This window comes from Brassica napus, chromosome C9 (assembly GCF_020379485.1).
Source record: "Brassica napus cultivar Da-Ae chromosome C9, Da-Ae, whole genome shotgun sequence".
In the NCBI taxonomy this organism is placed as follows: Eukaryota; Viridiplantae; Streptophyta; class Magnoliopsida; order Brassicales; family Brassicaceae; genus Brassica; species Brassica napus.
In genome coordinates, this window is record NC_063452.1 from 30,523,115 (window position 1) to 30,547,568 (window position 24,454).

General features: G+C 37.2%; 2 protein-coding genes across 2 annotated transcripts; one reads left to right on the forward strand and one right to left on the reverse strand.

The window, feature by feature from the left end:
* Nucleotides 1-12,803: 12,803 nt before the first annotated feature.
* On the reverse strand, nt 12,804-14,144 carry LOC106378569. Its single transcript, XM_013818678.2, has one exon. It carries the CDS (start codon nt 14,142-14,144, stop codon nt 12,804-12,806), a length of 1,341 nt encoding a protein of 446 aa, XP_013674132.2.
* An 8,906-nt stretch (nt 14,145-23,050) lies between these two features.
* On the forward strand, nt 23,051-24,454 carry LOC106380258 (B-box zinc finger protein 23-like). Its single transcript, XM_022691721.2, has 2 exons — nt 23,051-23,881; nt 23,956-24,454. The coding sequence occupies exons 1-2, from the start codon at nt 23,687-23,689 to the stop codon at nt 24,238-24,240; spliced, it is 480 nt and encodes a 159-aa protein (XP_022547442.1). The 5' UTR covers nt 23,051-23,686; the 3' UTR covers nt 24,241-24,454.

The window sequence follows — 24,454 nt, forward strand, 5'->3', positions numbered from 1 at the left end:
CCATCTCCACATGCAGAGGAGTTAGACAAGCCCGTACATTTCTCGCCCCCAACAAACCAGCAAAACCTTCTAAAGTACTAAGCCAACCTTGTCCTGAGAAAACATCATTCTCCTTCCAAGAGCCATTTTGAAGCAGCATCTTCCTGGAATCGAAGGAAGGGTTGTAAGCTCGACCGGTAAGACTCTCCTGTTTTCCTTGGGTACCTGTGCCTCAGCCCAGAGTGTTGATTCTGTTTCTGCCAATTTGAGCGTATCTCGAGGATCCATATCCAAATTACTAAAAACTTTACTATTCTTTCCTTCCCAAATATACCATAGTATCCACGCGAATTGATGATCCTCCATCTGCGGGATGACTCGCCAAAAGAGATGATTCACATTTGTAAAGAGGGAGCGTGTGGGGAAAATGGCTGGGTTTGAAGGTACTTTGGAAAGAGCCCACACCTGAATTGCTGGAGGACACTCAAAAAACACATGGTTGATCGATTCCTCTTCCGCTCCACATTGTGCACAACATATATCCCCTTGTATTCATCGCGCTTTCAGATTCTTCTTTACTGCTATACACCCTGTCACTAATTGCCATAGAAAATGTTTCATCTTTGGGGGGCACCGTATTTTCCAGCAGAACGCCTTCAATGCATCAACTGTAAGTCCAAACACTAAAGGTGGTCTTTCCCTATCTGGGCAGACCCGTTCTATCTGATATCCTGATTTAATCGTATACCTCCCATTATTTGTGAAATGCCAGCCATCCCTGTCTACCATCTGGGTTCTACTCAGTGGTATGCTTTCTATGATTTTCACATCCTGGGGATCCATAAAAACCCAGAGTGCCTGGGAGTTCCAGGTTCGCGAAGTAGAATCAATAAGAGAATCCACTGTAAGGTCTGGGTATAAATTGTGTTGATTTTTATTTGCTGGTCTCCGGCGAGTGGTTGGGAACCATAAGTCATTCCATACAGATATAGATAATCCTGATCCCACCCGTTTAACTAGTCATTTGCTAACCAGAGATCTAGTAGAAATAATACTCCGCTGCCATATGACGGAGAATATGAACGAATCGGTTCCAGGGGTGAGGCGTTCCTGTAATACCGACCTTAGAAAACTCGAGCAAATAAAGTATTTGGCATCTCTATCAGGCGCCAAAACTGTTTACCAAGCATCGCTGTATTGAAATCAGTGATATCTTTAAAGCCTAAACCTCTATCCTCTCCTCCTTATTTGTACACACATTATCCCATAATTTCCAGTGCATGCCTCTTGTACTTCCTCCTGGACTCCACCAGAATTGTGTAACCGCGCTTGCCAGTTTTTTTGCAGTTGCCTTAGGTAAACGATAGCAAGACATGACATGATTTGGTAATGCTGTAATCACTGATTTTATAATTACTTCATTTCTTCCTTGGTTGGTAAAATATAGTTTTTCTTGAATTATTGGATCAAATTTTCCTACAAAGTACCTCTTAACTTTCTCGACGACGACATATAGGTATATTTCGATCGATGGCCAACTTTATATAGCGCTGGCTTTTATAAAAATTTATATCTTGTAATAATTAAATTTGAGTCTTATTGTTTGTGGACAAATGAGGACAAAAATGACGACCAGAAAACAACAAAACCGAGGGCAAATATATCATCTTTTTTTTTTTTGAGCAACGGGCAAATATATCATCTAGATCCTACGCATATGCGTTGTGGTTCGAAAACGCTCTTTCCATTATATTCTTTCCATAATATACTATAAATCAAGCCAAAAAAAAGATAAGAGGTGATATTCGAAGCCACTGATCAAATCAAGTAATATGTTAGATAGATAGTGAATTGATCTATTTATCTTATATATTAGTTAGATTTTTTCTAGTTTTCGAAAAGAAACATTTGTCCCTAATATGTTTTTTCGAGATGATGGTTTTTTGAACGTCAATTTCGAAATATTTGGGCAAAGATTGATAGGCCGACTTTGAGCTGGATAAATGGACCGACTTTGGGCTTACTCGATAATAGATCGGGTTTGATTGTTTTAATTGGGCTCTGATACCATGTTAATCTAGATGGACTTCCAACCTAAAACAAATTGGTGACAAGTAGATTGACACATCTATCTTATATATTACTTAAAATCCATTCGAACTTTCTATCTGAGACCTTTTTTCCCAGTATGCCCCTTCGATATAATGGCTCTTTAAGGCTCAATCTCGGAATGTTTGGGCAAAGATCAATGGGTCGATTTTGGACTGGATCGATAATGAATTAGGTTAGACTGTTTGGATCGGGCTCTGATACTATGTTAATCTAAATGGATTTCTAACCTAAAACATAGTGGATTGGTCCATTTACTTATATATTATTTCTGATGTGGAATTTGTCCCTAATGTCTAGCATGTTGTATAATCGAAGAAATGTAACACTAGCCAAGTAATTTTTACATCTTAAAAGAAAACGTGGAAAGATGTAATTGTATTTGTAACACATCGACTTTTTAAATACGATGGCATGTGTGAAAAGGTTTTGAAAGAAAATTATTTGATTACTTATTTTCCAAAACTCAAACCTGTGGATATAAAGAAAAGTTTACAAGGTACAAATACATTTTAAAGATAACTGTTAACACAAATAAAGAAACTGAAATAATTTTGAAGAAGAAGTGGAGAGTAACGAGTCTTTTTTAGGAAGTATTATAGGCTAGCTAATAAATATATTATGTCTTATAAAATTCCATTTTTATATATAATAATGTATGTTGAAATTTCAAAAAAAAACTAATTTAGTTATTTGTAACTTATCTATTCGATCATTTATCCTGTAAAATTCTAGAGTTAATAATGATTGAACTAAAGTAATGAAAGGATGAATGATCTATCATGTAGTGATTTTTAACATTTATGTGAGTGTGGTTTTTTTTTCGAAAAAAGATGATGTAGTGATTGGAGAGTTACTAAAAAAGTCTTTCAAGCTTCAAAATATATAACTCACCAACCGTCGCACAAGGTGAGTTCAACATACCAAGTGAACGGGTGTGGAAGACTTGGAGGTCAAGGGCTTTACAAGTAATATCAGTATGGGTTCTCTTCCCATTGCTGATCTGGGAGGCAGTCTTGGTATACAACAAGGACGTTGGCTTTGTGAAAGGGATGATTGTAACATTTCTGATTTCTAATATATGATGGTCTATACTGAAAGACTAAAAAATAATTTTGCTACATATGTCACTAAGGTGCATTTATTTTTCTGTTCACTTATCCAAAAAAAAATCTCATAAATTAAGTATGTTTGACATAGAACAGTAGAATGATGTGTGACTGATCGAGAAGTTATTCGTGATATCATTTAGGTTTGACTAAAAAAATGGAAAATGGAAAATGAAAAAACGATGATTGCAAAGTTAATAAATACAAAAAAGAAAAAGTTAATAAATATTTTTTTGCACCTTCAAAAAAATAACGCACTGAACATAGCAAGGGATATAGTTCATGGATTGATATCACTCAAATTACCCTAAAGAGTGAATTACTCTCTCAAATAAGAGGTTCAGATGTAGTATTTAGGGATCAAATCCACAGAGACTCTAGGATTACACAGTAGATTATGGTCTTGAAATAAATCTAGATTAATTGGTTTATAAGTCTTAAAACAGTAAATAGATTGGTGAGCAAGTTTATTGCTTGATTGATTTGTTTTGAGGTTGTTATCAGTTGAGAGAAATAGCTAGATTCTAGTATGTTCTCAGGTATGATAAGTAATACTTAAAGTGATTTTTAAGGGTTTATTGATACTAATTGTTCTTGAATTCAAACTAAGATATAATCAATCTGATTATCTAATCTAGATCTCGGATTTCAACTCTCGTATGTTAATCGCGAGAAAGTGTCGATCGATAATTCGTTACGAATATCGATCGATACACCTTTCAAAATATCGATCGACAGGGCTATCGCTGCGTCGATCGATACTTCTTCCAGAAAGCTTTACGGATGGGCTTGATTTATATTCTCTAACTCACTAGACCAACTCTCGTATGTATCTAGTCAGTTAGATCATACTAGTTAATTTCAGGTATTGAGTCAAGCAATGGCTTGATCTTAATTAATCCTAAGATCTAAGTTTAAAGGGTGATCAATCCTAAACTTAGCTTTAAGCACAACTAGATGACGAACTATATTTCTAAACACCCTAACAATTGTTGTTGTCAGTAATACATTTATCAACCTATTGAGAAACCTAAATCTAACAGTAGGGACTACTCAGACATATTCATGGAACACATGGTTATGATGGTCTGAATAATGCTTAAATAAAATGAGTAAATAGAGTAAGCAACAAAATGAATGAAAACAAAGGAGTTCAAGCTCTTCTCAGTTTTGCAGTGTTGATCAATCTCTCCAATTCTGAGCTCTCCCCTTTCAATGGTGGTTTCTTGCTTCCTCCAAATTAGGTCTAAAAAGGTCTCTAGGCAAATCTGCCTCTAAAACGATACAAAACCCTAATAAATAGCCTAACAGGCGGCCAGGGACTTAAGATATAATTATTAAAACTTTTGTGAAACATGAAATCTTCTAATTTGTCATTAACTCTCGGGTGGCTTCGATGTCGATCGATAAGAAGATGTCAACATCGATCGATATTTGTTGGCAACCGTCGGTCGATATTCCTTAGTAACCGTCGACCATCTCCTATTTCCAGCAAAGCTCAAAAGATCTCCAAATAGCTCCAAATACATCATTTTCTTCTAGTTAGTACATGAACCTGTAATTACTCTTAATAGACTATGTATAATAGTAAATATATCTTAAAATACTTATAAACCATGGATAATAATGGGTAAAATCCATGGTTTATCAACTCACACATACTTACTCTTTTGCTTGTCCTCAAGCAAAACATACTAGCAGTCTCTCTGAAAAAGGTTTGAAAACAACAGGGACTCACACAATTTTAAACTTAGAATCATTACCTCTGAAAATTTTGAAATCCACATCTAAGAATTCCTAATCACAAAAGCACATCATACTATATCCTACCTTAGCAACCAAATTCACCTAGTTAACAACTTAGCAAATCTTGGCTGACATTCCCCTCTACCAACCTCATTTCTTAGCGCAAATAAAAGTAAAGACTTTACCCTGGGAGTATCGATCACATGATACAAGGATTTTCAAACAAATATCTAGACCTGCAGGTAAACATTAGTTTCTATCTTCTCTCTCTACTAATGTTCTCTCTCAGTCAAAGTCTGCTTACATTTGCAAGATCATTGACCAAGATTGGACAGACTTCCATGAATCAAGACTTAATGGTGGTTGCCACCAAGTCCTGTTCACTTCTTTTTGACCTATATCCTAGGATTATTTGTGAAGCAAGCCTTAATGGTTGTAGCCACCAAGTCCTGAGCTAATCCTTTACCTATAGAATTCATATGAAGCAACCCTTAATGGTTGTAGCCACCAAGTCATGTTTGAATTCCTTCCTAAATAAATCTCTAATCTAATTTTTTTTTTTTCAAAAATAGAGAGAGAGAGGGTGATAAATCTATCTACACAAGGTTTTTTCTTCCAGACTTGTTTAAAAATTCCGATCCCATGTATACCAAGCCCCAAGACAAGCAGTTGTGTCAGGTTTAGTGTTGGAGGTCAGCTTTGGTTCCTTCAAACAATCTCAGCAAGTGTAACATAGTTGACAGGTTGATCCACTTTAGTATCTTTAGTACTATCTGCAATCAGTAAGTCTAGAATGGTGCTAAAGAGTAGTTAGATAACAAGCAAAAATCTAATAAGTTCATAATCTCCTTCTTGAATCAATAAAAACTTTATGTTTTGAAAATATGTAATTAAAAATTCATGAATAAACTAATGTCAGTGAGTAACTCCCTCAGACTTAAATTTCACTGTCCTCAGTGATATTCAGTCGAAGATTGGTTGGTTAGAGAATGAATAATAAGTACTAAGTTGGATGTTAGACAAGGGAAAATAATGTTCGTACCCCTCTGTCTCGAGTGTCGATCGATCTACACAACACTTTCTCGATCAATATAAACACAACACCTTCGATCGACGTAAGTACCTCTTCGTCGATCGATAGCGCAGAAACAGAAGATTTCTGTGCTAGCTGCAGCGTATCAAGGTGTCTATCGCATCATCGAATCAGTATCAGTCAGCTATGTTAGCTCTGTTAGACAATCCAAACACATGCAAGGTTAGCAAAATAGATAAATTCCAGTCATAACATAGAATAATAAGTTCGAAAGCAAATCCTAATAGTACGCAAGTAAAAGAAAACATAAATAGATAAGGATAGAAATATGAGGACTAGTCCTCATCAGTGGTGTCGTCGCTGGAGGTGCCTCTGCGCTGGCGTGATAGTCCTGCTGCTAACGGTGAGCTGGCTCGCACACTCCTCCTGCTCGAACAACGACATCTCGATACTCTAGCCCAGATGGCAGTGAGAGCATCGACTACGACGCGCTGGAAATCTCCCTCAGGGCGTGTAGACATGTCTGGCATAGGTGGGAATGGCGGGGGTGCGGCCTCGGGCTGATGTGGCTGAGGTCCTCCAGGTCGCTGGACCGTGTAGTGGCGCGGCATGATCGCTGGGGCTCGGAGGAGGCGTGGGTCAGGGTGGAACTGAATGCTGGTAAGGCCATGCTCGAAATCCATGAGTGCACGAAGTGGCAGCCTCACCAAGTGCGTGCCATTCTCATCCCTGAAGTACCAGTCGCGGTCTTCCTTGAGCCACTGGGTGCTTGTGAGATGTGCTTCATCCATGTAGACGATCCGGTCATCCATCTCAGCATCATCTAACGGAACTCCGTAATGTATGAAAATTGGGGTAAGTAGGTTCCCGACCGTCTCCTTCTTCCTTCCCTCTGATTGGAACGGCTTCATCTTGAGCTTGATCAGATGCTCAGCAAAGAGGGCTCCAATGTTGGGCCACACGTCGTCTGCGGGCTCCTCGATGTCCTCCATGTGAACCAAACTCCTCACCGCGTAATAGACCAATGTGAGCTCCTGCACCCGAACCTTACTAGGTTCCATCTTGCACAATAAAGTGTTGTCAAGGACCTTCATTAAGTAGCGCAGAGTCGGGTGACGGATGTCCGTCTGAAGAGTCTTGGCGGAGTCGAAGAAGCCGGTGGCTATGTGCCCCCAAAATGTCGAGATCCCTGCAAAATCTGGTACGACGGCGTGCTGACGCTCGTTCTCGAACCCATAGATAGTGCAGAGGGTCGAGAGAGGGGCTCTGTAGCGGATGCCGCAAATGAAGAAGGTCAAGACATCCTCGTTAGCTCTCTTTGCCCTCTCGTGGGCATAGTAGACGTTCACCGTGGCCATGAACTGACGGACTAACTCCGGGTAGAGAACCTATGGGTTAGTGGCCATGTTTCCCATATTCAGCTCCGCGAACAAGTCCTCGAGGTCTGATTTGATGCCCAAAGCCCGGATCACGTCTGGATCGACGAACCGCGTCGGGTCGATGGAGACTTTTAGCCACTCATTGTAGAATATGCTGTCATAGTCGTCCCAAGTATCCTCGATAGCACGGTTTCTACATGCCAAGCTCTTCGCCGCTTTGTGTGTGTCCTCGAAGTGGTCAAAGAGCATAATAGGTTCGTCTTCGCGCTCGCGCGGCCAAGGGTTCTGGTCGCGAACCGGTGGTGGTGGCGGAGCTGTGCTACTGCCGCCTACTTCAAACCTCCGCTTCGTCCTCCATTCATACATCTGCAACCAAAAACCATAAACGAAAATAGGAATTCAGTCCTATTTAATGGTTTGGTGCAATATCGATCGATGGTAACTGATATATGGTGTTTTTCACATCATTGTATAGGTGTTTTCGTATTGATTCGAGTCCTTAATCCGTGTCAGTCTAGTCCTTTTTGATCTTTTACAGGTCTGGAGGTGGTAGAAGAGTGAAGAGAGAGTGCTTGAAGAGAAGCTGTCCTTTTGGAGCATTCCTGCGAAGAACACTCAAGGCGAACAGTCCCGAGACTATTCTCAAGCGGAACAAGCAGACGGAGTGATCCCGAGGTTGTTCCCGACAAATAAGGAAGCTCCTATTTCAGGAATTAAAGCCCTGTTGCCCTAATATCTTTTCTACCTATTGGCGCCTCCATATAAAGACACCATCTATCATATTTTATTACTTACGCTATTTTTTACAAGAGAATTATTAGCTTTTGTGATCTGCAACTTGTAAGGGAGAAGAATCCATTCTCGCATAGAGAAGACCATCTGAACCCTTTGTTTACTACTCTTATTATTATGCAGTTTCATTCAGATTCTATGTCTTTGATTGCTTGCATCATGATCGAGTAGTGATCTAGCTCGCCTAGGGTTCTAGGGTGTTGAAATATGAGCTAAACATAGATAAGCTATTCTTGATTATTCTTCATTCATACTATTCTTAAGGCTTCCATTAATCTGATCACTTGATGTTAGATCCTAAGTTTATCGCCTAGCTAACCGCTTAGGAGATAGCTTGACATGTATTGAATGAGCTTAGTATCCCTAATCAGCGAAAGTAGATATTAGGGTAGTAAGTGAACTGATCGGACCTGATCTCTAAGGCTTGCAGTCGTTTCTCATCTCAACGACAGTTAGATGATGGGATCGACCAGCAAAGAGATCACCCCCACGACAGTGGGGTGTTCCAGCTGAGTGATCCGAGTTCTAGAAAGCACTGCATCGCGCTTGAATAATTGTTTGGCTCTCGCTCAACACCCAATGAAATACCCTAGGCTAGCTTCTTGTTAAATTGAATCAAACTCTAGTTTACTTGTTTTCCGCGTCACCAATTGAATTGAAAACCATTTTCTTCTTAGCTTGTCATTGAAATTTATAAGAGTAAAGTGTAGACTGGTCCTCTGGATTGAATCTAAAGTACTATAATCACAACTGTTAACTTGGCAGTAGCAAAGATTCATATTTAGTGTATCAGTAACTAGTCAATGTCGATCGATATTCGTTTGTGATAATCGATCGATGAAAGTTGTGTTTCATCGGTCGATTTCACCTTCACGGAAACCTGAAAAAACCCATTGATGCAAATTCGATTTGCATGACACATATAATAGGTTTAAATTGATCAGTGATCCGTATTCTATCACTTCTTTAGCACAATTTGATATATAAAGGCCCGAAAATCTTGGTTCTAACTCATTCTCTATTTCCACCCTAGCAAGAACGAAAATTTAGAAAATTTCGTGTCCATACCATGATGATGCGTGAGTTAAACGATTTAAGCGGATAGAGGATTGAAAAACGAATGGAATGAGCGAAAGAATCGTTGGATTTGGCTGAAAAACGAGAGAGAAAAGAGGTGGGGAGCGCTTTCGTAGGGTTTCTGGGTTTGTGCGAATGTCGACTTAAATGAGCCCTTGTCTGTTCAGTCGATGTTGATCGATGAAGAGGTGTCGACGTCGATCAACAGACATTTTGTTTTCCAGAATTTTTTTTTTTTAATTATTATTATTATCCTAAAAATTCTAAAAATTTGAAAACTAAACATAGGTTGCCTCCCATTCAGCGCTTATTTCAAGTCCTTAGCTTGACTCGACGTTTGATTTTTCTAATTATCGGGAAGGGGGTCTAAGTTTATAGGCCCGATATTTGGCGGTTTAGCCCAATAGTGCTTTACTCGTTGGCCATTTGCCGTTAATTCGTCTCCTTTATTATTTATAAGCATAATAGCTCCATAAGGATTGACGTTCACAATAGTAAAAGGACCTGACCAACGAGATCGGAGTTTTTCGGGAAACAACGTTAGCCAAGAGTTATATAGCAGCACCTGATCATTTGGTTCAAATTGTCTGATTTTTTATCATGATATGCTTTCGTTTTTTCTTTGTATATCTTTGAACTCTCATAGGCTAAATGTCTAATTTCATCCGGTTCGTTGAGCTGTATGAACCTCCTTTCGGCAGCTGATTTGATGTCGAAATTTAATAATTTAATAGCCCAAGCTGCCTTGTGTTCCAGCTCAACCGGTAAGTGACATGATTTTCCGTATAGCAGGTGAAATGGGTTGGTTCCTAAAGGAGTTTTGAAGGCAGTCCGGTAAGCCCAGAGTGCATTGTCCAACTTTCTAGACCAATCTTTTCTAGATGTTCCTACAATCTTTTCTAAGATTTCTTTGATCTGTCGATTTGAGACTTCTACCTGCCCGCTCGTTTGCGGGTGGTAGGTTGTAGCAACTCTATGGTGCACTCCGTTCATACGGAGTAATACTTCGAAAACTTTGTTAATGAAATGGGATCCGCCATCACTTATGACTATTCGGGGAATTCCAAATCTCGGAAGATAATGCTTTTGAAAAGTTTGATAACTACGGATGCATCGTTTGTTGGGGAAGCTACCGCCTCGACCCATTTTGACACATAATCAACAGTGACTAGGATGTATTTGTTCCTGTAAGAAGAAGGAAAAGGACCCATGAAATCTATTCCCCAACAGTCGAATACTTCTACTTCTAGAATAGATTTATGTTCCATTTCATGTCTTTTACTGATTTTCCCCTTCGTTGACATCTGTCGCATTGTGCTATGATACATGAGCATCACAGAACATAGTTGGTCACCAGAATCCTGCCTGAAGAATTTTTGATATTGTTTTAAAGGTTGAAAAATGTCCAGCGTAATCTGATCCATGGCATTGGAACAAAATATCGGGGATTTCAGTTTTGGCGACGCAGCGTCTATACATCCCGTCAGAGCAGTGTTTGTAGAGATATGGTTCGTCCCAATGATATCTTCTAACTTCTCTCAAAAACTTCTTCCTTGTATAACCTCTCAACTCTTCGGGTTCAATGTCAGTAGCTACATAGTTCACTATATCAGCGTACCAAAGTCTGGTCTTTGAACCTTTCCCAACTACGTGCACTTCCCGATGCAGACTTTCGTCTACGAGGGAATCATTGTCAGGGTGCATCTTATTATACGAGACGTTTACTTTTATATTGAAGTTGAGGGTTATGGGATTTATTTCTTTATTTGGATCATCTGGAGTATCTATCAACATACCATTGTCAATATCGATCGACAATTCCTCGGAAGTGAGACATACATTTTCGATGAATGAATCCATCTGGTAAACATTTTCTGTCGGCAAGAAATCATCGATAGGAATGTCATCATCTATTCGTATTCGGGAAAGATGATCTGCAACCCCGTTTTCTACTCCTCTTTTATCTTTAATCTCGATATCGAATTCTTGGAGTAGAAGGATCCATCGCAGGAGTCATGGTGTCGCATCTTTCTTTTGCATTAAATATTTGATCGCAGTGTGGTCAGTATGAACGATGACGCGCGAGCCAACCAGGTATTGGCGGAACTTTTCAAATGCATAAACTACATAAATCAATTCTTTTTCTGTTGTTGCGTAATTCCTTTGTGCCTCGTCGAGTGTTCGACTGGCGTAGTAAAATGCATGTAGCTTTTTGTCTTTTCTTTGGCCTAGAACTGCTCCTACAGCGAAATCGCTTGCATCGCACATAATTTCAAAAGGAAGATTCCAGTCAGGTGCTTGTACGATGGGGGCAGTTATCAGGGCTTTCTTTATCTCCTCAAAATATTTTACGCATTCTGGTGTGAAGTCGAATTTAACTTCTTTACAGAGGAGGGAGGTTTGAGGTCTAGCGATTTTGCTAAAATCTTGTATGAAGCTCCTGTAGAATCCGGCATGCCCGAGAAAACTTCTCAGGTCTTTTACGTTCGTGGGTGCAGGCAGGCCGGTCTTCAGCTCAATCTTTGCCCGATCTAATTCTATGCCAGCAGCGAAGACTTTATGTCCTAGGACGATTCCATCGTTAACCATAAAGTGGCATTTTTCCCAACTTAGAACGAGGTTCTTTTCTTCACATCTTGCCAAAACTTTACATAGGTTATCGAGACAGTTTTTGAAACTGGATCCATACACAGAGAAATCATCCATTAAAACTTCCATGAAGTCCTCAATCATGTATGTGAAGATTGACATCATGCAACGTTGGAAATTGGCGGGAGCATTACAAAGACTGAAAGGCATTCTGCGGTATGCGAATGTTCCGTAAGGGCATGTAAAAGTTGTTTTTTCTTGATTGTCAGGGTGTATAGGGATTTGGAAAAATCTGGAGTAACCGTCAAGAAAACAATAATATTGGTGATTTGCCAATCTTTCTAACATTTGATCAATGAAGGGTAAAGGGAAGTGTCTTTCCTGTGGCAGCGTTCAACTTCCTATAGTCGATACACATCCGATGTCCGGTGACAGTTCGCGTTGGGATGAGTTCATTTTTATCATTCTTTACCACGGTGATTCCGCCCTTTTTTGGTACGACATGCACGGGGCTAACCCAATTGCTATCTGAAATCGGGTAAATGACACCGGCATCTAGAAGTTTGATTATTTCCTTTTTAACAACTTCTTTCAATTTTCGGTTTAGCCGCCTTTGGTGTTCCACTGACGATTTTGAATTGTCTTCTAGGTGAATCCGGTGCATGCACAGATCTGGAGAGATACCAGGAATATCATCGAGAGAATATCCAAGGGCTTTCCTATATTTTCGCAGCTTGTTTAATAATAACACCAGTTCTCCGTTGGTAAAGTTGGCGTTCACGATTACGGGGTATGAATCTTTATAGAGATAAGCATATTTTAGTTCAGCAGGTAGTTTAACTCAATCTTTGGTGCTTTTTCGGGATCCCAATCTTCTAAAGAAGATGGTTGTTGATCGATGGCTTTTTTCAAATATCGATCAACGTTGATTTCCGAAGGGTCATCCTCTATGTCATCAACATTTTCTACTTCCATACTTGCGTCCATCAATCATGTGCATTCCTCAGCTCTGATGTCAACACTAAATGTCTCTTCTTCACTGGACGTAAGTACTTTATCTAGGGGATCATATGAGCACAAATCTATGAAAGATTCTTCAGCCAACTCAGAGATATCATCCATGTATGGGGTTTGTTTATCGATCAAGGGTCGTCTAATCAGCTTTTCCATGTCGAAGGTCATCGAAATGTTTCCAATGTTTAGAGATATCCTACCTTCCTTGACATCGATGATCGCACCAGCTGTAGCTAGGAATGGTCTACCTAAAATGAAGGGATCTTTCGGTTCATTTTGGTATCTCAGTACAACGAAATCCGTAGGTACGTGGCAGTTGTTAATCTTTATTGGCACGTCATGAAGTACTCCCTCAGGTATCCTAACGGATCTGTCGGCAAGAACGAAAGTTAATTTGGTAGGCTTGAACTTGTCGTATTCCAGGGATATCGCGACAGGATGCGGCATAAGGTTCACGCTGGAACCTAAATCACAGAGGGAGCGAGGAAAGCTCTTGTGTCGTATATTGCAATCTAGAACAAAACTGCCCGTATCAGGTCTCTTAACCGGGGTTTCTCCTTGGATTATTGCACTTACTTCCTCTGAAACCATCATGACGTTGTGTTCAGTACCTGGGAAGCTGTTGGATACCATATCTTTTACATATTTCTTTATTGAAGACGAAACTTTTATGGCATCACTCAATGGCATTTCCAACGTGATTTTATCGAATGCTTTCTTACAGATCGCCTTATCTAATTCTCGCTTAGTTTGCATCTTTTTAGGAGGAAAGGGCGGTAGAGTCTTATACACTCTCTCTAAGGCCGGTTCAGCAAGAGTTGAGCGTCGATCGATATTACTTTCAGTTTGTCGATCGATATTTTCTGCAGTGGGTCGATCGACGTTAGTTCCTTCTTGTCGATCGATTTCTAGCTCTTCTTCTAATTCCTGTTCTTCCTCTTCGAGATCAATGGCTGCATCCTCGGTGTTGGACCGCTCACTTTCCCGAGGTGTTTCAGACTCGGGGTTGGGATTATCGAGGATTATTGGTCGTGACCTATTTTCCCCAGGTCTCTCAACGTCAACATGTTTTTCAGCTTGGTTGATCTCTATTGTGCTCGGGTTGAGGCTTCGTCCGCTTCTCAGTAACACATCATTAATTTGACGTTTTGAATTCGCGTCATTTCGCACAGGGAGACATCCTGCCTCTCTTTTGATGGCGATCGCGTTTTTTGCGATTTGACTGTCCAATCTCTTAGTGTGTTCACTTAGAGAGTCGAAATTTCTCATTAGCTCTCTGTAGATCACGTCTATCTTTCCGTTCAGGTCAGTGACCATTTTGCGATTTTCCGTGAAAGCTTAGTTTAATCTAAACTTCGCACTACCTCGGCATGAGCCAACAGTAGCATCGTAATTTTGGGTCAAGCTATCGGGGTTAGGGATAGGGTACCTATCTTTCAAGGTTTAATTATCTACGAAGTCTACTCGTTGTTCTAATTCAGAAAGGGTATCATTGTCAATTTGGTATATCCCAAACTGTTTTTGTCCCTCTAGAGCTGAATGAAGCGAATCTAGAGATTCTTTGATTTTGGCTAATGGTTACTCATCCAATGAGTCAAGTCTCCATTCTCGCTCTACATCCATCATTTCGTAGGATCTACCCGTAGCTACATTCTTGATCAAACGCTTTGCCTCTTCAGGGTTCATGGTACTGAAGTTCCCTTCACTGGTTGTGTCAAGCGTAATTTGGTAGTGCAAGTTAACAACTCCATAAAAGGTATTAATGAGTTGTTGTTCTGGATAACCATGGTGGGGACATTCAAGTTGGTAACTCTTGAATCTCTCACATGCGTTTCTGAATGACTCCCGTGGACCTTGACGGAATGTGGAAATTTTCTTCCTTACATCCCAGTAACGCGTCTCATCAAAGAATTGATTGATGAAAGTATGCCTTATCTCCTTCCAACAGGTTAGAGAACCCGTAGGTAGTTGGTCCAGCCATTTTCTGGCATCGCCTTCTAAGGAGAATGGAAAGATTTTACAGCGATTGTACTCATCATCCATCATATCTTCTAAGTGTTCGATCGTGTGGGTGCTCTGAGACGGTTCCACGGAAAGGGTTTTGACGTACCAAGAATAAATATTCGAGACTGACCCCGGATTTCTTGGTTTCATCTTTTGGTAGTTTAATGGCGGACCTATTGGAATAGGTTCTGCCAGGGTTTAAGTAGTCTTGCAAGGGCAATTTTGTCTCATGATCTCTTTCTGAGATCGGTTTTATTTTAACAGGGATTTCAGTCTCCTGTGTATTGATGATTTGGTTAATTGTGTTGCTTAGTTGACCTTTAGGTTCTCCTAGGACTACTCCCTTATTAGCATCATTGGTAAGAGGAAACTTACCTGCTTCCGGCGGGGTGTCGTCGATCGATGTTTGATGAGCGGCGTCGATCAATTCTGCTATCGACCTGTCGCTTAATGTTGTTGTCATTTCGTTGATCGATATCCGGCCGAATTCCATATCTTCCATCTTTAAGTTCGTGTGTCAGCAGGAAGAGAGGGAAAACTTTTTAGCAAATTTAGTAACAAAATCTATACTGAATTCTAAACTTAATCCAATGGTAATAAGAAAGAGTCCCCGGCACCGGCACCAAATTTGATATCACTCAAATTACCCTAAGGAGTGAATTACTCTCTCAAATAAGTGGTTCGGATGTAGCACTTATGGATCGAATCCACAGAGACTCTAGGATTACACAGTAGATTATGGTCTTGAAATAAATCTAAATTAATTGGTTTATAAGTTTTAAAACAGTAAATGGATTGGTGAGCAAGTTTATTTCTTGATTGATTTGTTTTGAGGTTGTTATCAGTTGGGAGAAATAGCTAGATTCAGGTATGTTCTCAGGTATGATAAGTAATACCTAAAGCGATTTTTAAGGGTTTATTGATATTAATTGTTCTTGAATTCAAACTAAGATATAATCAATCTGATTATCAAATCTGGATCTCAGATTTCAACTCTCGGATGTTAATCGCGAAAAAGTGTCGATCAATAATTCGTTACGAATATCGATCGATACACCTTTCAAAATATCGATCGACATGGCTATTGCTGCGTCGATCGATACTTCTTCTAGAAAACTTTACGGATGGGTTTGATTTATATTCTCTAACTCACTAGACCAACTCTCGTCTGTAACTACTCAGTTAGATCATACTAGTTAATTTCAGGTATTGAGATCAAGCCATTGCTTGATCTCAATTAATCCTAAGATCTAAGTTTAAAGGGTGATCAATCCTAAACTTAGCTTTAAGCACAACTAGATGAAGAACTATATTTCTTAACACCCTCACAATTGTTGTTGTCAGTAATACATTTATCAACCTATTGAGAAATCTAAATCTAACAGTAAGGACTACTCAAACATATTCATGGAACACATAGTTATGATGGTCTGAATAATGCTTAAATAAAATGAGTAAATAGAGTAAGCAACAAAATGAATGAAAACAAGGGAGTTCAAGATCTTCTCTGTTTTACAGTGTTGATCTATCTCTCCAATTCTGAGCTCTCCCCTTTCAATGGTGGCTTCTTGCTTCCTCCACATTAGGTCTAAAAAGGTCTCTATGCAAGTCTGCCTCTAAAATTATACAAAACCCTAATAAATAGCCTAACAGGCGGCCAGAAACTTAAGATGTAATTATTGAAACTTTTGTGAAACATGAAATCTTCTAATTTGTCATTAACTCTCGGGTGGCTTCGCTGTCGAACGATAAGAAGATGTCAACATCGATCGATATTTGTTGGCAACCATTATAATAACCGTTATAATAACTGTCTGATTTATATTTAATATGAAAGTTATATAATATATTATTTATTTATTTTTAAATTATTTTAATCTGTTTAGTTATTAACTTTTAATAAAATTTATGTAATTCGTTTGGTTAATTTTGTGATATACACTTATTTGATCATTGTTTTATTATAAAACTTATTTAATGTCAATTTACTAACTCTAACATTTTATTTGTTTGATATAAAATTAATTAAGTTAATGAATTATTATATTTACATTTTCATAAATAAAAATTTCCTTTATTTAAACTTAGTAAAAATTTCATATAAGATTCTTAATCTTAGATTTTTATTCTTAAATGTATATAATTAATAATTATATACGTGAGATTATGTTTGGTTTAAGTTGACATCAAATAAATTTAAACAAATAAAATGTTAGAGTCACTATAATAATAATGTTAAAACACTACATATCAAAAATCTTAAAACATATTGATTTTGTATAAAAAAATTCTTACACTTTTAAAATGTGGGTTAAAATATAATTTTATTTAAATCAAGGTCGAATCGGTCATATTTAATTGATGAAACGAGATATTTAAACGGTCTTTGGTATCTACATCAATTTTGGATGAATGAAATTAAACTTGTGATGTTTACTACATAACATCATTAAGTTGAGCATAACATATACTTCGTGTAGCTAGGTATACATTAATTTAGCTTGCATGGTTAGCGATGGTCAATACTTCACGTAATCAATCTTTTTTCCATAAATTTACTACCATTATATCCTAATAAATGTATTTTTCCTAATCCTACCAAACGAATGTGGCCTTTTACCGGTGAGTAAAAATTCAAGACATTTCAAAAATTAACAAAACTAAAACATGACTCTGGTTCTAACCTGACTTGCTATGGCATCAGCGCAAATGTTGCATATCCTGGGATAATGGACTAAAATCCAGCTCTTAGAATAAATATGCAAGAGGCGATAATAAGCTAACGCGGACGTAAAAACTGGCCAGAATATGAATTCAGGGCCTTGGTTCTCATTAGGGACCGGATTAGGGTAACTTTTGACATATACATGACCTGACATAAACGCTTCCTGCAGTTATTTTATTCCATCTGGTATTTAATGGCTACATAGATACAATAGCAATACTAACTTATTATAAAGAAACTTTACAATTTTCAGCCAATTATCATACAAGCAGCTGATTATAATTATCCACAAGTACGATAAGCATAATATATATACATATATATATATATAAATCATTAGGGGCAGGCACCTTCATATCGTGAATATATATCTAACACCATGAGCTTAAAGTTGAGTCATGAATGCATACTTGTGGTTTCCGGTTTGTTCTTTAAATTTCCCACTAAATTGGAGTGTAGTGGTAGGTGTGCATGGTACTTTCTCCTTCAACCACTTACATTTTTCCAACATCTATAGATTCATCTTCATCCAATAATACGCTTCCCAGAATGCTAAATGGATTTCACACATATTCTCAACTAAAACTAAAAAATGTTATCTTACAACACTAATACGTTTAAATCAATTAAAAATAGAAGGTATTGATCTCTAAGAGCATGATTATTGGGGGGCTCTTATGGTGGGGTTCTTAGCGGAATATAAGAACCCGTCTCTTACCTTTTAACTAAAAAAACTAAGAACTGGTTTTTAAATAAGAGTTTTAAGAGCCGGTTCTTAACTTTTTTAGTTAAAAGTTAAGAAACAGATTCTTATATTCCGCTAAGAACCCCACTCTTAGAACTCCACTTTAAGAACCCCCAATAATCATGCTCTAACCGCACTTGCGATAAGTCCAATAAGCAATTCAACTTTGTCCGTTACTTGCTGCTTTTTGGTATAGTGATATCAACTAAATTGTCACTTGATCAGCGGGGGAAAAGAACTGAGTGACGGTACACCATTCAACGGCCCATATGGTCTAACTTAAGAAAACAATATGAAACAAAGTCACTTTCGTAGCCTCATCTCACTTCAAATCCTCCAATAGTTGTAAGCGAGGTCAAAGGTATAGTAGTCTCTTTCTTGTTTTCTGGTTACAATCGTTTGAGGTTTTATTTAAAATACATACGATTCAGATAGGAACTCTTAATTAAGCCTATTCCAACATTGTTGGTTATGTCCGGGTAAATAAAAAAAATTAAAATCCCCCAAAAAATTATTTTTGTAGTTTTGTAAACTATTGGTACAATAATTTTTTTTTTTGTCCACCAACAAAAATTAATCAAGAAATTAAAATGTGGTGTTGGTATTTTTCACAGCAAGGAAACTTGTTTGGTGTACATGGGACACTAAACCTGGGCCTAATTTATTTAGTTTGTCTTTCGTTTGAATGGAAAATATTAAAAGACTTGGGATGTCAACACATTTCAGGTTCGATCCACCTGTGATATCACTCAAATTACCCTAAGGAGTGATTTGTACTCTTTCAAATAAGAGGCCGAGTTGTAGCACTTAGGGATCAAATTCACAAGGAGCTAGGACACACACTAGATCTAAATAGTTATTGATTAAGGTAGGCTAATAGATTATAAAGCAGTAAATACCAAAACATAGTGAACAAGGTAGTTGTTCAGTAAATTGATGAGTTGTTTGATGGAAGGATAGTTCGTTAAACTTAGAGCTTCTATTCAGGCAATCAGAATTATAATGGTATAGATGCTAAGGTACGATATTCTGAAACTCAAACTAAGTAATAATCTATCAACTTCTATTTGTTTAGATTATCTATTTTCTAGATCTAAGACCTCAGCTGTCGCTTGTTGGTCTTGAGAAAGTGTCGATCGATACCAATTATGGATTGTCGATCGATACACCTTTCAGTCAGTCGATCGATGCAACTACTGAGTTGTTGATCGACGTTCCTTCTAGCAAGCTTTACCGCGCGATTTTGACTTGTTCACTAGGTTAAACTAAATCAGTTGTCACTTGTTTATAGCAATCCTAGCACAATGTAAACTAAATCAGACAAAGGACCATGCTTCTCTTGCGTCCAATTATCTATGGACAAGGTCCTAGTTAGCTACTTTAGAACACAAACATTAAAGAACAGTAAAGTTGATTGATATTTTAACAACTTAGCAGATCTATTTTTTTGGGATAATCCCTCATGACTATCTGAACCCTAAATCTAGCAAGGTGAATCTATTCAAACATGATAGTTGTCACAAAAAATCATAGATGAAACTGCAATATATATAAAAACCGAAGGAGTTCCAGGAGGACTCTGAAGGAGTTTCTCCCTTCTCTCCTAACTAAGAACAATGAATAGAATAAATAGCGTAAAGAAAGTTTAGCCGTCAGCAATGGCTTAGAAAATACATAAATATGGTTTTAGGTCGTCCAAGGGTATTCTGGTAATTTTTGGTTTTTCTGGGCTTAAGTCGGTCTTGAAATATACTTGGCCCGCATTCTGTAATCACCGTCGATCGACACCAAGGATGTCTTATCGATCGACGTTCTTTCATCTCCTCGACAGTTTTCTCTCGCGAGGCAGACTGACCACTCTTCAGTAAAACGGGCATAACTTCTGCTACATGATGTTGATTGACCTAAACCGGTGGCATTGGAAAGCTACCTCAAAGCTCTATCTTGTGTCAAAATATCAGCTCAATCTCACCGTGGGAAGGTTTCCATCCATAGCTAGACATCTGACGTGTCTGTGCATCTCTTCACCTAAAAAAGCTCTAAAAGACTCTAAAATCACCACTTTCCTCTAAAATGTACCTTAACCTAAAACAATACTAAAAAGACTTCAAATCGTAGTAAATATATCCTAAAACACTTATATATCATGGGTAAAAGTAGGTAAAATCCATGGTATATCAACCTGCCATGCGAAACTAAATCACATGTTACCTAAACACCCTACATGATATGGACATTTGCTTTCGGCCCATTTAAATACCCGGAGAAATATTTATTATTGAGAATTTATACTCATAAAATAAAAACAAAATTTCTAATGTGAATTTTTTGAATGCAAATTTCAAAATTAAAATATTAAGGTCTCAATAATTTTTAATACAAATTAAAAAAATTATCATATTTAAGTATTTTTCTATGTTATATACTTTAATTTTTAACTATATTAATATATAGTATGAATATCAAGTAAATGAGACTTCATATTCATATTATTTATGATCATTTGTATCTTGTTATTACAAAAAAAAAATTAAAAAATTGATCACAAAATGTTAGTGTGCGACATAATGTTTTTAGTAATTTATAGTCGTTTTAAAAATTCAAAATATAACATATAAGAATTTTTTTTAATTATATATTTAATGTGGTTGTTTAATATCTTTTAATAATATAAAATTAAACAAAAATGAGCTAAAATCAAAATTATTATCAAGTATTTATTATTCATAATCATTAATTGTCATATATACGTTAATCATATTATGCAATTCCGTAGTTTTTATTTGAGAAAAATGCGAGAATATTCTTTTATATACTATTTATCAATTTAATAGTTAGTTTAATAAAAAGTATAATATAAGTTAAGATGAACCAACCTATTTCTCTAAGAATTATGAATTTCATTCTCATGGTGACACGTGGCTACAAAACAATGTTGTAATGTTTCTCAATTAATATATAAGGGATATATCTATATTGTATCTCTCTTATGTTATTCCAATAATTCAATCAAATGCCATCAAAAGTATTGTTTCTGGACAAATAATAATGTGTTTATTTGATGGGCCTAATCTATAAACGAAAATATTATTTATGGGATAAATAAGAGATTTTAAAAGGCTATAATTTGATATTAGATGGACCAAATGTGTAATATGTTTTTCACAAAAAATGTAACCTATATAAATCTCTAAAAAAATTGTGATATATATAATCATTACTATATAACTTTTAATAGAAATTTATTAATCCTAATGTTTAATATGAAATTTCTAAAGCACAATTAAGCATGTATATTTCTCAATAATACATTTTGATAACTACAATGTTAGAAAATGTAATGAAACTCAAAATTAATAAATTAGATTAAACAAATTTTTATTTGGTTAAAATTATTATAAATTGTGTTTGACTGAACTAAATTATTTGTATAATCAAATGTTAACCAACATAAAATTTAACAAAATCACCTCCTTAATTTAAGAAAAACAATAACAAAATTAATCCTTAAGTCAAACCACTAAATTACCACATATTAGCGCTGGGCAAAAACCCCGAATCCGAAGAAGCAAACCAAATCCGATTTGAATAGTACCGAACACAAATATAAATTGGTTAAATATCCAAATGGGTTCAAAAACTGAATCTGACCCAAACCAAAGTATTTTGACAAATCACCTCCTTAATTTAAGAAATATAATAGCACAATAAATCCTTAAGTCAAAACACTAAGTTTATACATATTAGTGCTGGGAAACCAAAGAAGCAAACCAAATCCGATTCAAAAATATGAAGATAAGATCCAGTTCTCTAGTTTATATATATATGTGCATTTTGAAAAAATGCAGCAAGTTCGTGAAAGATCTATTGGTAGATTTTTGTAGAGAGATTCAGATTGTTCTAGCTTTTTAGCTATGGACGTCTCACTAAATTGCGGCCGCCTAGCCGATTTTTCTGCCGCCTACACACTACACGGTTGATGAACGTGGCGATTATCATCAATTTGGTTGTGTTGAATAGTATCACGCATAATCTGCGCCTAGATAATAGAATAAGAAAAACGCGGCGTATAATTGTCGGAAGCCGATTAATCAAAATCTAAAATTTTCGATGTCTATTCCTTTCTTCTCTTTAGCTGGTGCTGTCGTCATCTTCATTTCTAAACAGTGGTCCCATCGTGTTTCTGGCATATTCCCTAGCTCTTAAACAGCCAATCTCTCTGTATCTGCATAGTTGCTTTAAAGGATCTTTTACTTCTTGTAGTTTCAGCAGCTGGAGTATTGCTTAAATGTAATTTACACTAATAAGCTCATCATAAGCTGCGTTCGTGTGTTTGGATAGATAGAACATCAACCGTTTATGAAAAATATCAAAAGAAATTGACAAAATATTTTGAATAAAAAAAGAATGGTTGATGGCAGAAAAATAAAATACATAACTCATAGTAGGATTTTTAGGAAGATGACAGGGAAAATGACTTTTGTGCCCTTCTCTATGTTTAAATGAAAGATATATCTGATAAATAATGGAATGAAAAAACAGTAGCAAACCACTGCACTACGTAGTTTATTGGTATTTTTATTTTAAAAAAGGTATATATTCGTATATATAGCTATAACAGTGCTAAAACTAAGTTCCGATTAATCTCCGCGTAATCTCCGATTAATTGATTCGGCGCTAGGTCCGGGTCGAGCGTACGCGTTGTTATGCCTAGCGTAATTTTGAACAAGGATTATATTATTACAAGTTGGATGGGCTGCGTGTCTTTGAGAGTCTCCCCTCATGTTCCAGATACTTCATGTAACAAATATGGCAAGACTAAAGAAAATTGGACTAGCCCATGACACTTCTTTCTGTGCAGGCCTATTTTCATTGGCCCATTACAATTACTGCATTTTTCAATCAAGAGATGCGAATGTTGACGAGTCATAGACCTTTGTCTACGCATGGGAAAGGGATGGGGAGTGTGAATGTGCCATGAGCTCCTGACGTTCTAGGGTGTTGGATCAGTCTATGCTTGTCCAATGTGCCATTGCCTATGGTCATTCACTTTATCCCCCAATCTTAGTTTTGCATAGTGTGGTCCTCTCATTTCTTTTGGCTTGCCATGCTTGTGCATTAAGAGAAGCTTGTTGTTTTGTCTGCCAATTTATATCTCAAAAGGAAACAAGTAGTACACAAGCTTCTGGAGAATCATGTCATGGGGACTTCGGTAGCAGAACATTTATTGACTTAAATGCCACCCACAAAGTTGGTCTAACCTCAGCATGTGAACCTATTCAAGTTTCTTCTTTCTTATTCCACTTCTCTTAGATTCCCTCCTTGTCCTACTTCTTAATAATGTTAAGGAACATGTTCAGTGCCTTTGTATTAGAAACTTGAAGGATGAAGATACAGTGTGAAGTGTGTGAAAAAGCTGAAGCAGAAGTACTTTGCTGTTCAGATGAAGCTGCACTTTGCAAGCCATGTGACATTACGGTTCATGAAGCTAATAAACTTTTCCAGAGGCATCACCGAGTTCCTCTACAGAAACCTTCATCCACCACATCATCTGCAGCTCCTCTATGTGATATTTGCAAGGTTTGTTTCCATCATCTCTGTTAACACTCGCAGAGGTGTTTTACCAATTGACTCGAACACATATAAATATGTAGGAGAGAAAAGGGTACTTCTTCTGCTTAGATGACAGAGCATTGCTCTGTAATGACTGTGATGGAGCCATTCACATTTGCAGCTCCCACCAAAGATTTCTACTTTCTGGAGTCCAAGCTTCTGATCAGTCTTTGACTAAAAGCTCCGGATGCAGCACTAATCTTAGCTCCGAAACTTACCACATTCAGTCAAAAGCATCTTTGAATAGTCAATATTCCAGTGAGGAGAATGAAGCCGGAAACTCAGGTGAGACAGACAAGACTCCTTCTGTCATCTTAAGTCCTTAAAGATACACAAAATCATGGATGGTCCATTCATGTTTGTAGACTAAGTGACAAACTACTGAATATTTATGTCTAATAATAACAGTTTATGTAATGAAGTCTATATATATACATAGTTTCCTCTAGGTTCACCAAACAATAGAATTGTGTTATTTCATATTCGATATCTTTTAAAAAAGGAAACAAAATATTGTCAAATTATTTTATCTTTTTAAAA

Bases quoted from the DNA above. Each gene is read 5' to 3' on its own strand.
- LOC106378569 (XM_013818678.2), bottom strand. From the start codon at position 14,144: ATGGTCACTGACCTGAACGGAAAGATAGACGTGATCTACAGAGAGCTA.
- LOC106380258 (XM_022691721.2), top strand. From the start codon at position 23,687: ATGAAGATACAGTGTGAAGTGTGTGAAAAAGCTGAAGCAGAAGTACTT. The intron at 23,882-23,955 runs GTTTGTTTCCAT...ATAAATATGTAG, and splicing joins CTCTATGTGATATTTGCAAG to GAGAGAAAAGGGTACTTCTT.